Source organism: Dreissena polymorpha, chromosome 4 (assembly GCF_020536995.1).
Source record: "Dreissena polymorpha isolate Duluth1 chromosome 4, UMN_Dpol_1.0, whole genome shotgun sequence".
NCBI classification, from domain to species: Eukaryota; Metazoa; Mollusca; class Bivalvia; order Myida; family Dreissenidae; genus Dreissena; species Dreissena polymorpha.
In genome coordinates this window covers 43928137-43945187 of record NC_068358.1, presented here as the reverse complement: position 1 = coordinate 43945187, position 17051 = coordinate 43928137, and the positions used below count along the sequence as shown (strand labels likewise).

Below are 17051 nucleotides of genomic sequence, written 5' to 3'. Positions count from 1 at the left end.
AGAGGAGAACCACCCATACCTATATAAAATATTGTTAACTTGTGAAATAATGTATAATTGTTGACAGTGACACCATCCCATCATGAGCGGCCTAGAATTTTCCGCCACTGCAAATTGGAAACAATTTGTCCCCCAAAATTATAGGCCTTAGCATTTAATAAACTTAATGTCGCTGCCAAGAAAGCTTGCGATTGCTTCACCTATACTGATGATGAATAGTTCATTGCCAACTACAAAATTGCTAGATGGATTATAGAATCCCCTGATTTTATGCTCAAAGCTAATACCTGACATATACAATTTGATTGTTGATGGTGCATAATTCTTTTCAAAGCAGTATGATATGTACATAATAAATTGGTTCAGTGGTATCGGCCATGTATCCGGTAGGTTATAAGTAAGCCTGAAAGTATTAAAATGATTAATGGCAAGAGTATATGCTGTTCTTGTGCTGTCAGACACACTGGTTGTTATCAAACTAACAGCTGTTTGTTGAATATTTGCCATAGTTGGGGTTCCATTATAGATGGGCTTTGATGTGCATTTGGTACCAGGGTCCAAAATCTTTGCATCTGAAAACGAGACAAGGCATCGGTTATGGAGTTTTTCACTCCAGGAACATGTTCAGCCTTCACCACAATGTTCATCTGCAAACATTTTAATGTCAAATTTCGCAGCAAGACCATAATTAAATCAGATTTGAAAGTCATTTTGTTTATTATATGGCACACTGCCATATTATCTGATCTAAAGCATATTTTCTTTTGCTGCAATTCCTTGCCCCATGTGAAAATGGCTACAACAATAGGAAATAATTCAAGAACTGTAATGTCTGTTGTATATCCATATTCAAACCATTCATCTGGCCATCGTTCAGACATCCATTTACCTGCAAAATAAACTCCAAAACCCATGCCTTCGCCTCCTGCACTGTCTGTAAACAATTCTACATCATAATTGTAGGACCAGAATCTGTCGTGAAAAACCCTAATGCCATTAAAATTCACAAAAAATTGTTTCCACATCATTAAGTCAAGTTTTATGCCCTTGTTAATTCTCAAGTGGTGATATGGTTTTGTTAGACCACAAATGGAATCAATCAGCCGCCTACAGAATGGCCTGCCAGGAATTATTGCCCTGTATGCAAAATTTAGAACACCAATTGAACTTTGCATCTCTTTAAGTGTGCATCTTGTTTTTTGTAGCATGTTGTTTAGTAAAATCAACACTTCTTGAACCTTATGAAGTGGCAAACGTATCTCCATCTTGTCAGAATCTAGTTCTAATCCTAAAAATGTAAGTACTGTAACCGGACCTTCAGTTTTTTCTGCTGCTATCGGCACACCTAATTTCTGCATACAGCCTGATGTCGACATTCGCCAGAGTTTCTTCTGCCACCACCCAAAAAATCATCTAAGTAATGAATTAAATAAGTAGAGCCTGCTTTCCTTTGAATAATATGTGTAAGTAAATCTGCAAAATGATTAAATAAGTTGCAACTTATGGAACATCCAAATGGCAGGCATTTATCGAAGTAATAGCAGTTATTAAATACAAAACCTAACTGGTCAAAATCATTTGGTTCCACTGGTAAAAGGCGAAATGCACTTTTGATGTCCATTTTAAACTTTTCACAAACCTAGATCCTGAATCATGTGTACTGCGGTATCGAAACTAGTATATTGCACAGTACACTTAGCTGGGTCGATATAATCATTTAATGACCGGCCCGCTGGATAGGAAAGGTGATGGATCAGTCTAAACTCTTGTTGCCCTGTTTTTTTAGGTACCAAACCAATTGGTGATATTCGAAGATTTGGTAAAGGTCTGCTTTCAAATGGACCTGCTACGCGACACAGTTCCACCTCTTTATTAATCTTTTCCAAGACAATATCCGGAAGCTTTAATGCAGATTAAAGATTTTTGGCACTAGTTGCTATACGAGGGCCTTCATACTTTAATGAGAACCCTTTTCTAAAACCATTTACTAAAAATTTAGATTCTGTAGTATCGTAATCATAAGATTCAGCCTGTAAAATATCAACGTTTATTGGTGAGGGTGCTAATTGCATGAAATTATTGCTTTGGAGCTCTGAACCGCTGACCTTGGCCCCTTTGAAACCTGAATGCTCCCCTGTAAGATCCCCGAAAGGAATTATTGGGTTTGTGGGGTTGAGTTTGCTGTGGATGCAAATGTGGTTCCTTCATATAACAAGACCAAGAGCCATGCTTTGGGCTTTGACATACTGCACAGACGTGTCGGAACCTGCAGTTGTTCCATTGACAGAAGCCTTTGTTAAAGTCAATGCATGGAGGTGATAGATTTGGTTGAATGGAAAATGGCCGCTTTGCTTGGGCACCAATATTGCCTGAAAAACATCTGAGCCAAAGGTCAGCATTGATTTTTGACCATGGAGAAAAGTACTTGGACTGACGCAGACGGAACTGCTCGTCATATGTGCGCCACCCTGTGCCCCCAAATTTGGCAGCGGCCTCCCTTATTGTAAACATATAATTAAGCATATGCCGAGTGTGATCAGGATGGGCCTGGAATAAATCAAAAAAGCATCTGTCCATTTTTCGATGGATGGTATTTTTTCGCTATTGGCCCTTGGAGCAGAAACAATTGTTCCACTTTCATCAACACTAAAAATTGCATTTGTGAACTGGTTATTAAGTTCTACCGCTCCTTTGAGAAGAACAGCCATGTTAATGTATTCATTTTGCTTGATTTTTATTTGTATTTGTTCAGGGACATGAATACCCAAGGAATCCCCACCACACCTTATCATTTCAGGCCTATTTAATTCATAGCCCTGAGTTGAAGAACTGTTTGGGAAAATATTTGATTCATCTATCAATGTTTGGAAGTCAAAAAATTTACCTCTTTTGTTGGTATTTTCTGATTTATCAGAAGCCAGCAGGTGGATAAATTCTGGCACATTATGGTCAGTTGGAGCTTCATCTCTTTGCCTTTTTTTCCTCATTTTCTGGAAGGTTTGTCTGAGCTTTTCTTTTTCTTCCAGCAGGTTTTCCTCTTCCAGACATTTTGAGATGTTTTTGTAATATAACTAAGTAATATCTCTGCAGATAAATGTAGATTTTAAAAAATTTCAGTTTTTTTCTGTAGGTTGAAGCCTTGGAATCCAATGCCAGGAAGGAAGTGATCTCAGAACTATTTATAGAATGGGCATTAACTCTTTTTAATCAGGAAAGAGAACTCTAGTTCATCAACATATAGTTTGCCCAAGATACTCTCCCTTGAAGGGTCCACATTTCTGCTAAAATAAACTGGGTTTTATTGTTTAATATAATAACCCACATTAGTTTCGTATAAAAATCAGCATGCTGACTGCATAAAAAGAACAGATTACAACATTGGAGCAAGCTCTTGAAATAGCAAAATTATGTACTTATATATTTCCAAGAAAGGTTTATACAATATATATCAATTTAATTGGCGTGATATTTCATATTTCATGTCTGGCCGTTATCAGACCACCACACCCTAACACTATACCCCCCCCCAACCCCCCCAACCCCCCCCCTCCAAAAAAAAAAAGATTTTTTTTGTAAACATGGTTAAAAAACACAAATATTTTTTTGTATTATTTTATTTTTGAAATACCATCCAACCATCCCAAGAATCCCCCCACCCCCCCCCCCAAAAATAATAATTTTTTTTTGCATTTTTTTGGCATTTTTGGAAGATAATGTAATAAATGACCACACCCCCACACTATACACCCCCTTCCACTCCACCCCTCCCTCATTTGTGATTGAAATTGAGATAGGTCCCTTCACCTTTAAAAAGAAAAATAGATGAGCGGTCTGCACCCGCAAGGCGGTGCTATTGTTGTTATTTTATTTTTGAAAGACCGTCCAACCATCCCACCCAAGAATCCCCCCCCCCCCATTTTTTTTTCACTTATTTTCTTATTTTTGGAAGATAATGTAATAAATGACTACACCCCCACACTATACACCCCTCTCCACCCCACCCCTCCCTCCTTTTTACGCCGCTGGTAGGGCTGCACATAGCAGTTGAACTGTCCGTCAGTCTGTCAGTCTGTGCGTCCATCTGAAAACTTAAACATTGCCCATAACTTTTGCATTATTGAAGATAGAAACTTATTATTTGGCATGCATGTGTATCTCATGGAGCTGCACATTTTGAGGGGTGAAAGGTCAAGGTCATCCTTCAAGGTCAAAGGTCAACAACAAAAAAATCAAAGCATCGCAGTAGGGGGCATTGTGTTTCTGACAAACACATCTTTTGTTGATTGAAGTATTGAGATAGGTCCCTTCACCTTTAAATAGAAAAATAGATGAGCGGTCTGCACCCTCAAGGCGGTGCTCTTGATGACCTCTTGCATCCCTAGTTTATTTGCATATTGAGTTAGTTCATCCGGAAATGAGAAACCGATCATGTTATTGGATAATCTAATAAAAAAACACTGTTTTACATGAAAATGAAAGAAGTGGTCATTATGAATTCATTAAAAAGTAAAAGTTTACGGAGTTGCTTGTGTATTCCTGTTTGTTAACTATATTTCAGCATGGTCTTTTCTATCAGTGAAGAGCAGTATATGAGTGTGGTCCTGTTGTTACGGGAGTTTGAGAAGTATGAGAGAGGCAAAAAGTACCGCAAATGGCGTCCCACTTGTCCAGTTCACAACAAGTAAGTTTGACGGGGTTAAAACATACAAATTTGTAAACATTTAGTTTTGTTAACTGGACTATTCACTGAATAGTGCCAGCTATTCTACTCAACAAAATGTAACATCTCCATATGACTGTTTCTATAAATACAGATATTCTCTAGGAACTTCACTCATGTGTTTGGGGTCATTGTGTGAGATGACTGACCAAGTTGCATAATGTGAACTGCAATTTAGCATACATTTGCCTCTTTCTGGCTTCTGGTTAAGTGTCTGCCCAGCACGGAGGGGTCACAGGTTCAAATCCCACTATTGGTTTGTTCTTTACATCTCCTCAAAGACACCAAGTACTTGTTCTACCTAGGAAATTGACTAGATAGCCTGTAATGAAACCTAAGGCTTTCTATATAGTTGACCTAAATGAATTAAGATAATCTCAATGCTTTCCACAGGCCATTTAACGGTCCCTCACCGGGGCGCTTGAATTTCAAAATCAGAGTCCGAGGGGTGCCATAATTTTCCGATCAGTATATTTTGGCTGTTACTGCAACTATCCTTTCTTAAGATCAAAGCGATTTTGACTTCGTCAAAAATTTTGAAAGCCAATTTACGATCCTCTGTCAACTACATCTAACGCTTTACCCAACTAACGTTCGCTTAAGGGCGGAGCGTCGCTGTATTGGAAAAACAATATTGGCCAAGGAGAGCGTACGCTTTGTATGAGCGACAGCACTCATAGGCAGGCACTACCTGCAATTAAATCATACAGACAACTCGTTAGGTACATGTTATTGCCACAAAAATCTTGGCCAGTTACTTAGAAGACTGATGATGGATGTAATCCTTGTGGAAGTTGTGCATTTCATGAATAATACTGTCAAAACATTTACTCGATTCGTAAAGCGTTTGAACAAATTATTGTTGTATTCATTACGCAACTGTTAATGTTTTCTTGAAGTCTCAAATAGCATAATTAAATTTTTAATCCGAAACACACTTCGGAATGTAAATGATAACTTTACATTAACAGATTCTTGCTACAAATAAACAGTGATAATTTATTGCGTGTTGACCCTTTGTCTCAATCAAAAGGGCGCGAAAATTATGCAGCATCAACAATGTCCCGTCATGTGCATAGAAAGCGTGGGTGTATTGAGCGTTGTATTAACAAGCACACACCACGTCAAGTGATTTATGCATGTTCAGTGGCAATATTTCATCAAATCTATAAATAGTCACTTATGCCGAAAATTTATTTGATACTTAAGAAAAATGGCAACGTTTTGTTGTAAAAGAAATTATTGAGCACTTTTAGCGTCAATATTTACCAGAAAGTGCTTTTAAAAATGGGATCATCGGGTAATGAATAGAAACTTTAAAAGTAGTTAGTATGCAGTAATAGAGTCGGGTTGATACGGATGTATTGGGGAATCGTTCGAGTCGGGATTTTACTATCTTTGCGGGAAAGTTTTAATACAATTATTAAAAAATGTTTTTAAAAATGACTATAGCTGGGGGGGGGTTTGAGAAGGAGTCATAGCTCGCCAAATGACGTCCGCAGTTTTTCTTAGAGTTATAACGCACCACAGAACGTCAATTGACACGTTGAATAAAAAAAAATCAACTTCGGCCTCCCGAATCCACCCTTATAAGCCCCAGGGTGCCTGAAAACTTCCTGTGGAAAGCACTGAGATTAAACTAAATTTGGCTTTGTATTGTAAAGTCATAAGGATGATTTTGCGAAGTACCTCCATTCCATCCATAGTGAATTGATACTGCAGTGAAGTACTTCCATTCCATCCATATTGAATTGATACTGAAGTTTATTTATGAAACTTGGAACAGTTTTAATGCATATCTATATTGATGAGAAATACTATTTTAAATCCCCCTTGAAAGTTCTAAAATTTCTCCAATGTTCACAGTGCAAGTCATTGGTGGCGGTTTTCCATCCAGTCAATATTGTCAAGTATTAAAGAGAGCAAACTTCGAATGACAGCAGCCTATTTGTCTCAGAGATGCCGGGATGTAGTGCTATACTCAAAACTGTATACAGCACACTTGAAAAAGGATACTCTAGATGCAAACATGAAGGTACATAAATAATAACAGATAGTTTCTCAATCTTTTGATTACATTGCTCAATGTTTGTTAAAAAGAATTGTTGTCTGCACATATTAGGTTCCATTGGGCTAAATTTTGCACTATTTTGTTCAGAACATAGTATTTTAAAGGCTCATTCACACAATAGTGTTGCAAAAAAATGGTTTTGTATGAAACTTTTTATGTCCCCCACTATAGTAGTGGGGGACATATTGTTTTTGCCCTGTCTGTTGGTTGGTTGGTCTGTTGGTTGGTTGGTTGGTCTGTTGGTTGGTTTGCGCCAACTTTAACATTTGCAATAACTTTTGCAATATTGAAGATAGCAACTTGACATTTGGCATGCATATGTATCTCATGGAGCTGCACATTTTGAGTGGTGAAAGGTCAAGGTCATCCTTCAAGGTCAAATGTCAAATATATGGGTCAAAATCGCTCATTTAATGTACACTTTTGCAGTATTTCAATATTCAAGATAGCAACTTGATATTTGGCATGCATGTGTATCTCATGGAGCTGCACATTTTGAGTGGTGAAAGGTCAAGGTCATCCTTCAAGGTCAGAGGTCAAATATATGTGGCCAAAATCGCTCATTTTATGAGTACTTTTGCAATATTGAAGATAGCAGCTTGATATTTGGCATGCATGTGTATCTCATGGAGCTGCACATTTTGAGTCGTGAAAGGTCAAGGTCATCCTTCAAGGTCAGAGGTCAAATATATGTGGCCCAAATCGCTTATTTTATGAATACTTTTGCAATATTGAAGATAGCAACTTGATATTTGGCATGCATGTGTATCTCATGGAGCTGCACATTTTGAGTGGTGAAAGGTCAAGGTCAAGGTCATCCTTCAAGGTCAAATATATGGGTCAAAATTGCTCATGTAATGTCACTTCTGCAATATTGAAGCTAGCAATTTTATATTTGAAATGCATGTGTATCTCATGGAGCTGCACATTTTGAGTGGTGAAGGGTCAAGGTCATTCTTCAAGGTCAAACGTCATATAGGGGGACATTGTGTTTCACAAACACATCTTGTTATATCTTTGAACCAGTCATTTAGCACATATTAGCATGCAAGTGCTCTGGGCATGGTCTTAAAAGACCAGAGGATGTTACAACACTTTTTATTGTATTTCATATTACAGGCTAACCAGACTAGAATTGAGAAGGACTTCAGTTTTGAAGAATTAAAGCTGATGCGAGAGCTGGTGTTTAGAAAATTAAAATTGAAAGGAAATTTCTCCAAGGTAAAATTATGACAATAGGTGGCATTTGTCATAAGATACATGGTTTTTATATGTGTATCACAAAAACAAGTCTTATAATAATACATATGTGTTTCTTTCATTTCTTAGCCAATTTTGTGAAGGTGAAGTGTAAACTTGAAGAATGCTTATTTGTGCTATACTAGAAAAATGCTTATTGGTGCTTTTTTGTATAAAGATTATCAGCTTTGTGAACTTTTCATAAAGGGCATGTTACACTGTTTCCAGTTCAAAAGTATATTGAAAAGTAATGTTGATAACGGTTTTTAGCTGTACTGAGCATGAATTGCTCAAAATGACATTTTGTGATCGCACAATCTATGGCATCTGTTATTGTGCGGTGTGTGGTGTATGTTGTCAACAATTAGATAAAATAAGGCTGAGTACGAATCTGAGTCATGTGCAATCAAAAAATATATCATCAGGTCATCTTAGAAAAACTGTGTTACCTTTCTAGAGGTTACTTTTTTTAAATCAAATTTTTATTAGATTAATTATTTAGACAATACTTAGTCTGTATTTGAATTTGGGTCAAGGGCATAAACAACTAGATAACCAGTTAAATCTACATAACAACAAATTGTTTCCACTATATGGCAACATTTTTGTTTCAGTTTTGGTGAAACATGTTCATAATATTTATCTTGACAATATGAAGGCTATTTTTATGTCCCCCAGTCTATGCATAAAAGGGGTACATTTTGCTTTTGCCCTGTCTGTTTGTTGGTTTGTTTGCGTCAAACTTTAACATTTGCCATAACTTTTGCAATATTGAAGATAGCAACTTAATATTTGGAATGCATGTGTATCTCATGGAGCTGTACATTTGGAGTGGTGAAAGGTCAATTTCATCCTTAAAGGTCAAAGGTCAAATATATTGGAGGACATAGTGTTTCACAAACACATCTTGTTGAATCTGGGCCAGGGGCTTTCAAAATCTAGGACGTGAGGTAAAGTCTTCACCCATTTGTGTTGGTGCACTCTAAAGATGAGCGCTTAAGGGCCATCATGGCCAGCTTGTTTATATTTTTCTCCATCATAGCCTGCAGTAAAGCTTCTATATAAATAGTTATCAGTATGTTTAAAAAATTTTGCTTTCATCCATGCATCTCTATCCAGAAATCTGAAATGTTTAAACAAATAAGAATAAGCTGTGATTAAGTAAGTACTGTTACTTGTCCTATTTTCTACTTCAGATGCCATCCCCAGAGGCAGACTCCAAGGCTATTTCACCTGCAGGAGAGAGCAAGTCCATGCTACAGCGTTGGTTCCCTGGCTGGGGTGGCTGGTACAGAGCTCAAGCAGCCAGCACACAGCAGGCAGGGAACCAGGATGCAAAGGTTGCATTATGTCCTTCACTTTTCAAACCAAAAATATAAGTGTTGGACAGTGATTACTAAAGCCATCATAAGTTTAACTTAGACTTTTTTCAATAGTTTTTTCTGTTAAAGTCCTAGGTCCATTTCAAGCCATTAAAGTATGATTGTAACTTAAATCGCTCTGATTCAAACTCGTCCTGATTGATTGGGTCATTTTTGAGGGACCTATGCCTTCAGGTCTAATAGAATTTTGCTTGGACTGTGCTTAATGCAGACCTGTTGTTGGGTATGGTACTTAAGCTGTTAACATTTTCATACATGACCAAAACTGGTCTTCTTTTCATCCTGTCATACAGTTGTTTAGACTACTTAGGACTCCAAAATATTACAGTATTTTTTAATACAGATGTTAATTGATCAATGCACATGCCATAATTGGATTTGAATTAAGCTGATTAATGCCTGTGTCTATTTCAGAGGGTTCAAAATGAGTCCTGTGTAGTGGAAAACAAGGACACGGCTGTCAGCATGGGAGAACCACATCCCAAATCGATGCGAATAGATTTAGGTACTGTTTTTTGTAAAGACACAGGATTATTGAATGACAGATTTTATAAGGCCTTAATGCAAAACTTAAATATACACACTTTAATTGTTATCCAGATTTTTGCAATGAAATTTCGTGGCGTATTGAGTGGCAAAAACCATGTTGGGCAGATGGGCAGGGTGTAAAGCTTCCATTAACAATAAATGTGCAATATTTTGTTTATTTCAAATAAGTTCCATGGAAGGTCCTTAACCAAATGTGCACATGGCTGTGCTTCTCCGCAACATAGTTAAAATGTAGCATATATCTCAAAAACATTGTCTTCTAATCAAACAATTTCGCCGTGGCGTTATGGATAAGGTGTCCTCCTAGCGATCGAGCTGTCACGGATTCGATCCCCACTCGGGAAGCATTCTCTAGATCTTCCCCAAAGACACCAAATACTGGTTATAAGCCCAGGAAACCGACTCAAGAGTGTTTCTATAAGCCTGAGGCTTTCAATGCAATCGAGCTAAAATAAATAGGTTTAAACTAATCAAACAATTTCAAAGAAAAATGAATAAGGTTGCCTTGGGCAAAAGTATTTTTTTTTTAATTATGCCAAAGAAACACCCCAATGTACTTTTACTTTCAGATCCTCTGGTGAGCTTTTGTTATGGTATTTTGTCTATCTTTTGTCGTGCCTTGTCTGTTGTCAATATACCCTGTTAACACTCTGAAGCCAGATTCATTATTCAATCTTCATGAAACTTAGTCAGAACATTTATTTATCTTGGCCGAGTTCAAAGTGTGTAATTAGGTCTAAAACTGCGTTGCTTGGTCAATTAAAGAAAAAGCTTGTTAACTCTCTTGAAGTCACATTTGTAGACCTATTTTTGCTCTAATGATGTCTCAGCTGTGTTTGAAAATGGTTCCATTTTGTCAAAAAAATGGCTGCTAAGGCAGTTTTCCTTTAAATGGCTATAGTGAAACCTTGTAACCACTCTAGAATTGTCATTTAAGTGTAATTTTCATGAACTTGAAGAGATTTGTTTTCTAAAGATATCAGCGAAGTTGGAAAATGATTCTGGTTTGGGCCGGGCAGTTCTCAAATGATTTCTAGTCCTCACATGATCTCAATTTCTCACATGATCTCAATTTCTAACATGATCTCTTTTCCTCACATAATCTCTATTTATCACATGATCTCTTTTCCTCACAATCATAATCTCTATTTATAGCATGATCTCTATTTCTCACATGATCTCTATTTCTCACATGATCTCTATTGCTCACATGATCTAATTCTCACTTTATCTCTATTTCTTACCATCATGATCACTATTTACCGCATGATCTCTATTTCTCACATGATCTCTATTTCTCGCATGATCTGTATTTCTCACATGATCACTAATTCTCACATGATCACTAATTCTCACATGATGATGATTATTAATTCTCACATTATCAGTAATGCTAACACGATAATTAATTCTCACATGATCACTTATTCTCACACAATTGCTAATTCTCACATGATCACTAACTGTCACATGAACACTAATTTTCACATGATCACTTATTCTCACATGAACACTAATTCTCACATAATCACACATTCTCACATGATCACTAATTCTCACATGATCACAAATTCTCAATGAACACTTATTATCACATGATCATTAATTCTCACATGATCACTTATTCTCACACAATCGCTTATTCTCACATGATCACTAATTCTCACATGAACACTAATTCTCACATAATCACTAATTCTCATATGAACACTAATTCTCACATGATCACTAATTCTCACATGATCACTAATTTTCACATGATCACTAGTTCTCACATGATCACTTATTCTTACATAATCACTAATGCTCACATGATCACTAATTCTCACATGATCACTCACTATCATATGATCACTAATTCTCACATGAACACTAATTATCACATGGCCACTTATTCTTACATAATCACTAATTCTTACTTTATCACTAATCCTCACATGATCACTAATTCTCACATGATCATTTATTCTACCATGATCACTAATTCTCACATGATCATTTATTCTACCATGATCACTAATTCTCTTATGACTTTTATTTCTCATTCAGATCAGGAGCTTGAAGACATGATGCAGTTAATGGGAGATGGTGAGAATGATCGCTCTATGCTGAAACGTGATGCAGTGTTTGCCAAGCTCAACTTTACACTCAACACAGGGGCCTTCAAAATCTGTGGGAACTCCACTGAGTCTGTTACAGGTACAGGAGGTTTTTATGCCCCCGGTAGGGTGGCATATAGCAGTTGAACTGTCTGTCTGTCAGTCCGTCAGTCTGTGCGTCCGTCCGAAAACTTTAACATTGGCCATAACTTTTGCAATATTGAAGATAGCAACTTGATATTTGGCATGCATGTGTATCTCATGAAGCTGCACATTTTGAGTGGTGAAAGGTCAAGGTCATCCTTCAAGGTCAAAAGTAAAAAAATACAATCCAAGGGAAGTAATAAGCTTTAAAAGGGAGATATATGTTTATTGAGATTGGTTCTTACTGGTATGTGATAGGCCTACAAACCTGGGAGTGTTTGTTTATTGAGATTGGTTCTTGCTGGTATGTGATCAGCCTACAAATTGGAGTGTTTGTTTATTGAGATTGGTTCTTACTGGCATGTGATTGGCCTACAAACCTTGGAGTGTATGGTTATTCAGATTGGTACTGATATGTGATGGGGCTACAAACCTTTGAGTGTATGTTTATTATCCCCAGGCTTTTTGAAAAGCGTGGGGATATTGTGGTTATCTCCGCAGTCTGTCCGTCTGTCCTGGCCACTATCTTCTGCTACACTATAAGCACTAGAACCTTGAAACTTTCACACATGGTAGCTATGAGCATATGTGCGACCCTGCACTATTTGGAATTTTTGATCTGACCCCTGGGTCAAAAGTTATGGGGGTTGGGGTGGGGCCAGGTTAGAGATTTTCACTCATTTTTATCCCCACGCTTTTTGAAAAGCGTGGGGATATTGTGGTTATCTCCGCTGTCCGTCCGTCTGTCCGTCTGTCTGTCCGTCCTGGCCACTATCTCCTCCTACACTATAAGCACTATAACCTTGAAACTTACACACATGGTAGCTATGAGCATATGTGCGACCCTGCACTATTTGGAATTTTGATCTGACCCCTGGGTCAAAAGTTATGGGGGTTGGGGCGGGGCCGGGTCAGAGATTTTCACTCATTTTTTATGTTATTTTACATTAACTTCTTCATTTCTGCACCGATTTACTTCAAATTGATACTGAACCTCTCTTATGACAATACGGTCAATCTCAACTATGCATGACAATACGGTCAATCTCAACTATGCATGGCCCCATTACCAACCCTGAGGCGCCCCACCCACATAGGCCATACCGACCCAAAATTGCCTTTTACTATAACTTCTTCATTTCTACACCGATTCACTTCTAATTGATACTGTACTTCTCTTATGACAAAACGGTCAATCTCAACTATGCATAGCCCAATTACCAACCCTGGGGCGCCCAGCCCAAATAGGCCAAACCCACACAAAATTGCCTTTTACTATAATTTCTTCATTTCTACACCGATTCACTTCTAATTGATACTGAACTATTCTTATGACAATATGGTCAATCTCAACTATGCATAGCCCCATTACCAACCCTGGGGCGCCCCGCCCACATAGGCCACACCCACCCAAAATTGCCTTTTACTTAACTTCTTCATTTCTACACTGATTCACTTCTAATTGATTCTGAACTTCTCTTATGACAATACGGTCAATATCAACTATGCATGGCCCCATTACCAACCCTGGGGCGCCCCTGGGTCAAACATGCGGCTGTGGGGATACGCGTCGGCCTCTGCTGCACCATTTCTAGTTTTATGTTATTTTACAGTAACTTCTTCATTTCTTCACCGATTTACTTCAAATTGATACTGAACATCTCTTATGACAATACGGTCAATCTCAATTATGCATGGCCCCATTACCAACGCTGGGTCGCCCCGCCCACATAGACCACGCCCACCCAAAATTGCCTTTTACTATAACTTCTTCATTTCTACACCGATTTCCTTCAAATTGATACCTGAACATCTCTTATGACAATACGGTCAATCTCAACTATGCATGGCCCCATTGCCAACACTGGGGCGCCCTCGCCCACATAGACCAAGCCCACCAAAAATTGCCTTTTACTATAAATTCTTCATTTCTACACCGATTTACATTGTACTTCAAATTGATACTGAACATATCTTATGACAATACGGTCAATCTCAACTATGCATGGCCCCATTATCAACCCTGGGGCGCCCCCTGGGTCATACATGCGGCATGGGGATAAGCTTCGGCCTCTGCCGCGCCATTTCTAGTTAAGATTGGTTCTTACTGGTATGTGATAGGCCTACAAACCTGGGAGTGTTTGTTTATTGAGATTGGTTCTTACTGGTATGTGATAGGCTTACAAACCTTGGAGTGTATGTTTATTGAGATTGGTTCTGACTGGTATTTGATTGGCCTACAAACCGTGGAGTGTATGTTTATTGAGATTGGTTTCTTACTGGTATGTGATAGGCCTACAAACCTGGGAGTGTATGTTTATTATCCCCCGCCATAGGCGGAGGGATATTGTTTTGGCGTTATCCGTCCGTCCATCCTTCCGTCTGTCCGGCCGGCACTTTTGTGTCCAGAGCCATATCTTGGAAGTGCTTTGGCGGATTTCATTGAAACTTTGTATGCGTATATATATGGATAAGAGGATGATGCACGCCAAATGGCATTGTACACCATCTGATAAAAACAGAGTTATGGCCCTTTGTACTTTGAAAAAATGCTTTTTTTGTGTGTCAGAAGGCATATCTTGGAAGTGCTTGGATGGATTTCATTGAAACTTTGTATGAGTATATATATGGATAGGAGGATGATGCACGTTGGCGTTGTCCATCCGTCCAGACAACTTTTGTGTCAAGAAGTATAATGGCGGGGGATATCAATTCAACGAATTTGCTTGTTGAGATTGGTTCTTACTGGTATGTGATAGGCTTACAAACCTTGGAGTGTATGTTTATTGAGATTGGTTCTTAGTGGTATGTGATAGGCGTACAAACCTTGGAGTGTATGTTTATTGTCCCCTACCGGTGAAATCGGAGGGGATGGTTTGCGCTCTGTGTGTCCGTCAGTCAGTCAGTCAGTCTGTCACACTTTTCTGGATCCTGCGATAACTTTAAAAGTTCTTCATATTTTTTCATGAAACTTGAAACATGGATAGATGGCAATATGGAGATTATGCATGCCATTTAATTTTGTTCCTTCGACAAAAAATCTGGTTGCTATGGCAACAATAAAAAAAATATATTCTGACAATGGTGGAGTTTTCACCTGTAGGGGCCCATATTGCTTGACAAAAGTGTTGTTAAGATTGGTTCTTACTGGTATGTTATAGGCCAACACACCTTGGAGTGTATGTTTATTGAGATTGGTTCTTACTCTTATGTGACAGGCCTACAAACCTTGGAGTGTATGTTTATTGAGATTGGTTCTTACTGGTATGTGATAGGCCTACAAACCTTGGAGTGTATGTTTATTGAGATTGGTTCTGACTGGTATTTGATTGGCCTACAAACCATGGAGTGTAATGTTTATTGTCCCCTACAGGTGAAAATGGAGGGGACTTATGGTTTGTGCTCCGTGTGTCAGTCTGTCCGTCACACTTTTCTGGATCCTGCGATAACTTTAAAAGTTCTTCATATTTTTTCATGAAACTTGAAACATGGACAGATGGCAATATGGAGATTATGAACGTCAATTCATTTTGTTTCTACGTCAAAAATTGTGGTTGCTATGGCAACAAATATAATAATAAACAAAATAAAAATTTACTGACAAGGGTATAGTTTCACCGGTAGGGCACAATATTGCTTGGCAATCTCTTGTTGAGATTGGTTCTAACTGGTATGTGATAAGCCTACAAAACTTGGAGTGTATGTTTATTGAGATTGCTTCATACTGATATGTGATAGGCCTACAAACCTTCGAGTTTATGATTATTGTCCCCTACTGGTGAAACCGGAGGGGACTTATTGTTTTCACTCCGTCTGTCTGTCAGTCTGTCTGTCTGTCAGTCAGTCCGTCACACTTTTCTGGATCCTGCGATAACTGTAAAAGTTCTTCTTATTTCTTTTAATGAAACTTGAAACATTGATAGATGGCAATATGGAGATTATGCACGCCATTTCATTTTGTTCCTACATCAAAAATTCTGGTTGCTATGGCAACAAATTATTATATTTTTTTTACTGACAATCATGGTGGAGTTTCACCGGTAGGAGACCATATTGCTTGGCAATATCTTGTTGAGATTGGTTCTAACTGGAATGTGATAGGCCTACAAACCTTGGAGTGTATGTTTATTGTCCCCTACCGGTTTCACCGGAGGGGACTTATGGTTTGCGCTCTGTGTGTCCTGTCCGTGAGTCTGTGAGTCTGTCACACTTTTCTGGATCCTGCGATAACTTAAAAAGTTTTTAATATTTTTTCATGAAACTTGAAACATGGATAGATGGCAATATGGACATTATGCACGTCATTTCATTTTGTTCCTACGTCAAAAATTCTGGTTGCTATGGCTACAAATAGACTAGAAATACTGCTGAAAATGGTGGTTTTCTGGATCCTGCGATAACTTTTAATATTAATTAATTTTTTTCATGAAACTTGCAACATGGATAGATGGCAATATGGACATTATGCACGTCATTTCATTTTGTTCCTACGTCAAAAATTGTGGTTGCTATGGCAACCAAAAAAAATAAATTATAAAAATGGTGGAATTTCTGACAATGGTGGAGCCAGTAGGGGACCATTTTGCTTGACAATAGCCTTGTTGAGATTGATTCTAACTGGTATGTGATAGGCTTACAAACCGTGGAGTGTATGGAGATTGAGTTTGCTTCTGACTGGTATGTGACAGGCCTACAAACCTTAGAGTGTATGTTTATTGAGATTGGTTCTGACTGGTATGTGATAGGCCTACAAACCTTAGAGTATATGTTTATTGAGATTGGTTCTTAGTGGTATGTTATAGGCCAACACACCTTGGAGTGTATGTTTATTGAGATTGGTCCTTACT

The 17051-nt window shown here is 38.1% G+C and overlaps 1 protein-coding gene across 1 annotated transcript in view; it reads left to right on the top strand.

Annotated features, from left to right (window-relative positions):
• LOC127879268 (intermembrane lipid transfer protein VPS13D-like) overlaps positions 1-17051 on the top strand; it is a 168166-nt gene that overhangs the window by 28325 nt on the left and 122790 nt on the right. The window contains 6 exon segments of the mRNA XM_052426038.1: positions 4559-4681; positions 6587-6755; positions 7911-8012; positions 9227-9370; positions 9827-9917; positions 12011-12160. Of these exon segments, the coding sequence (XP_052281998.1) occupies positions 4559-4681; positions 6587-6755; positions 7911-8012; positions 9227-9370; positions 9827-9917; positions 12011-12160 (779 nt within the window).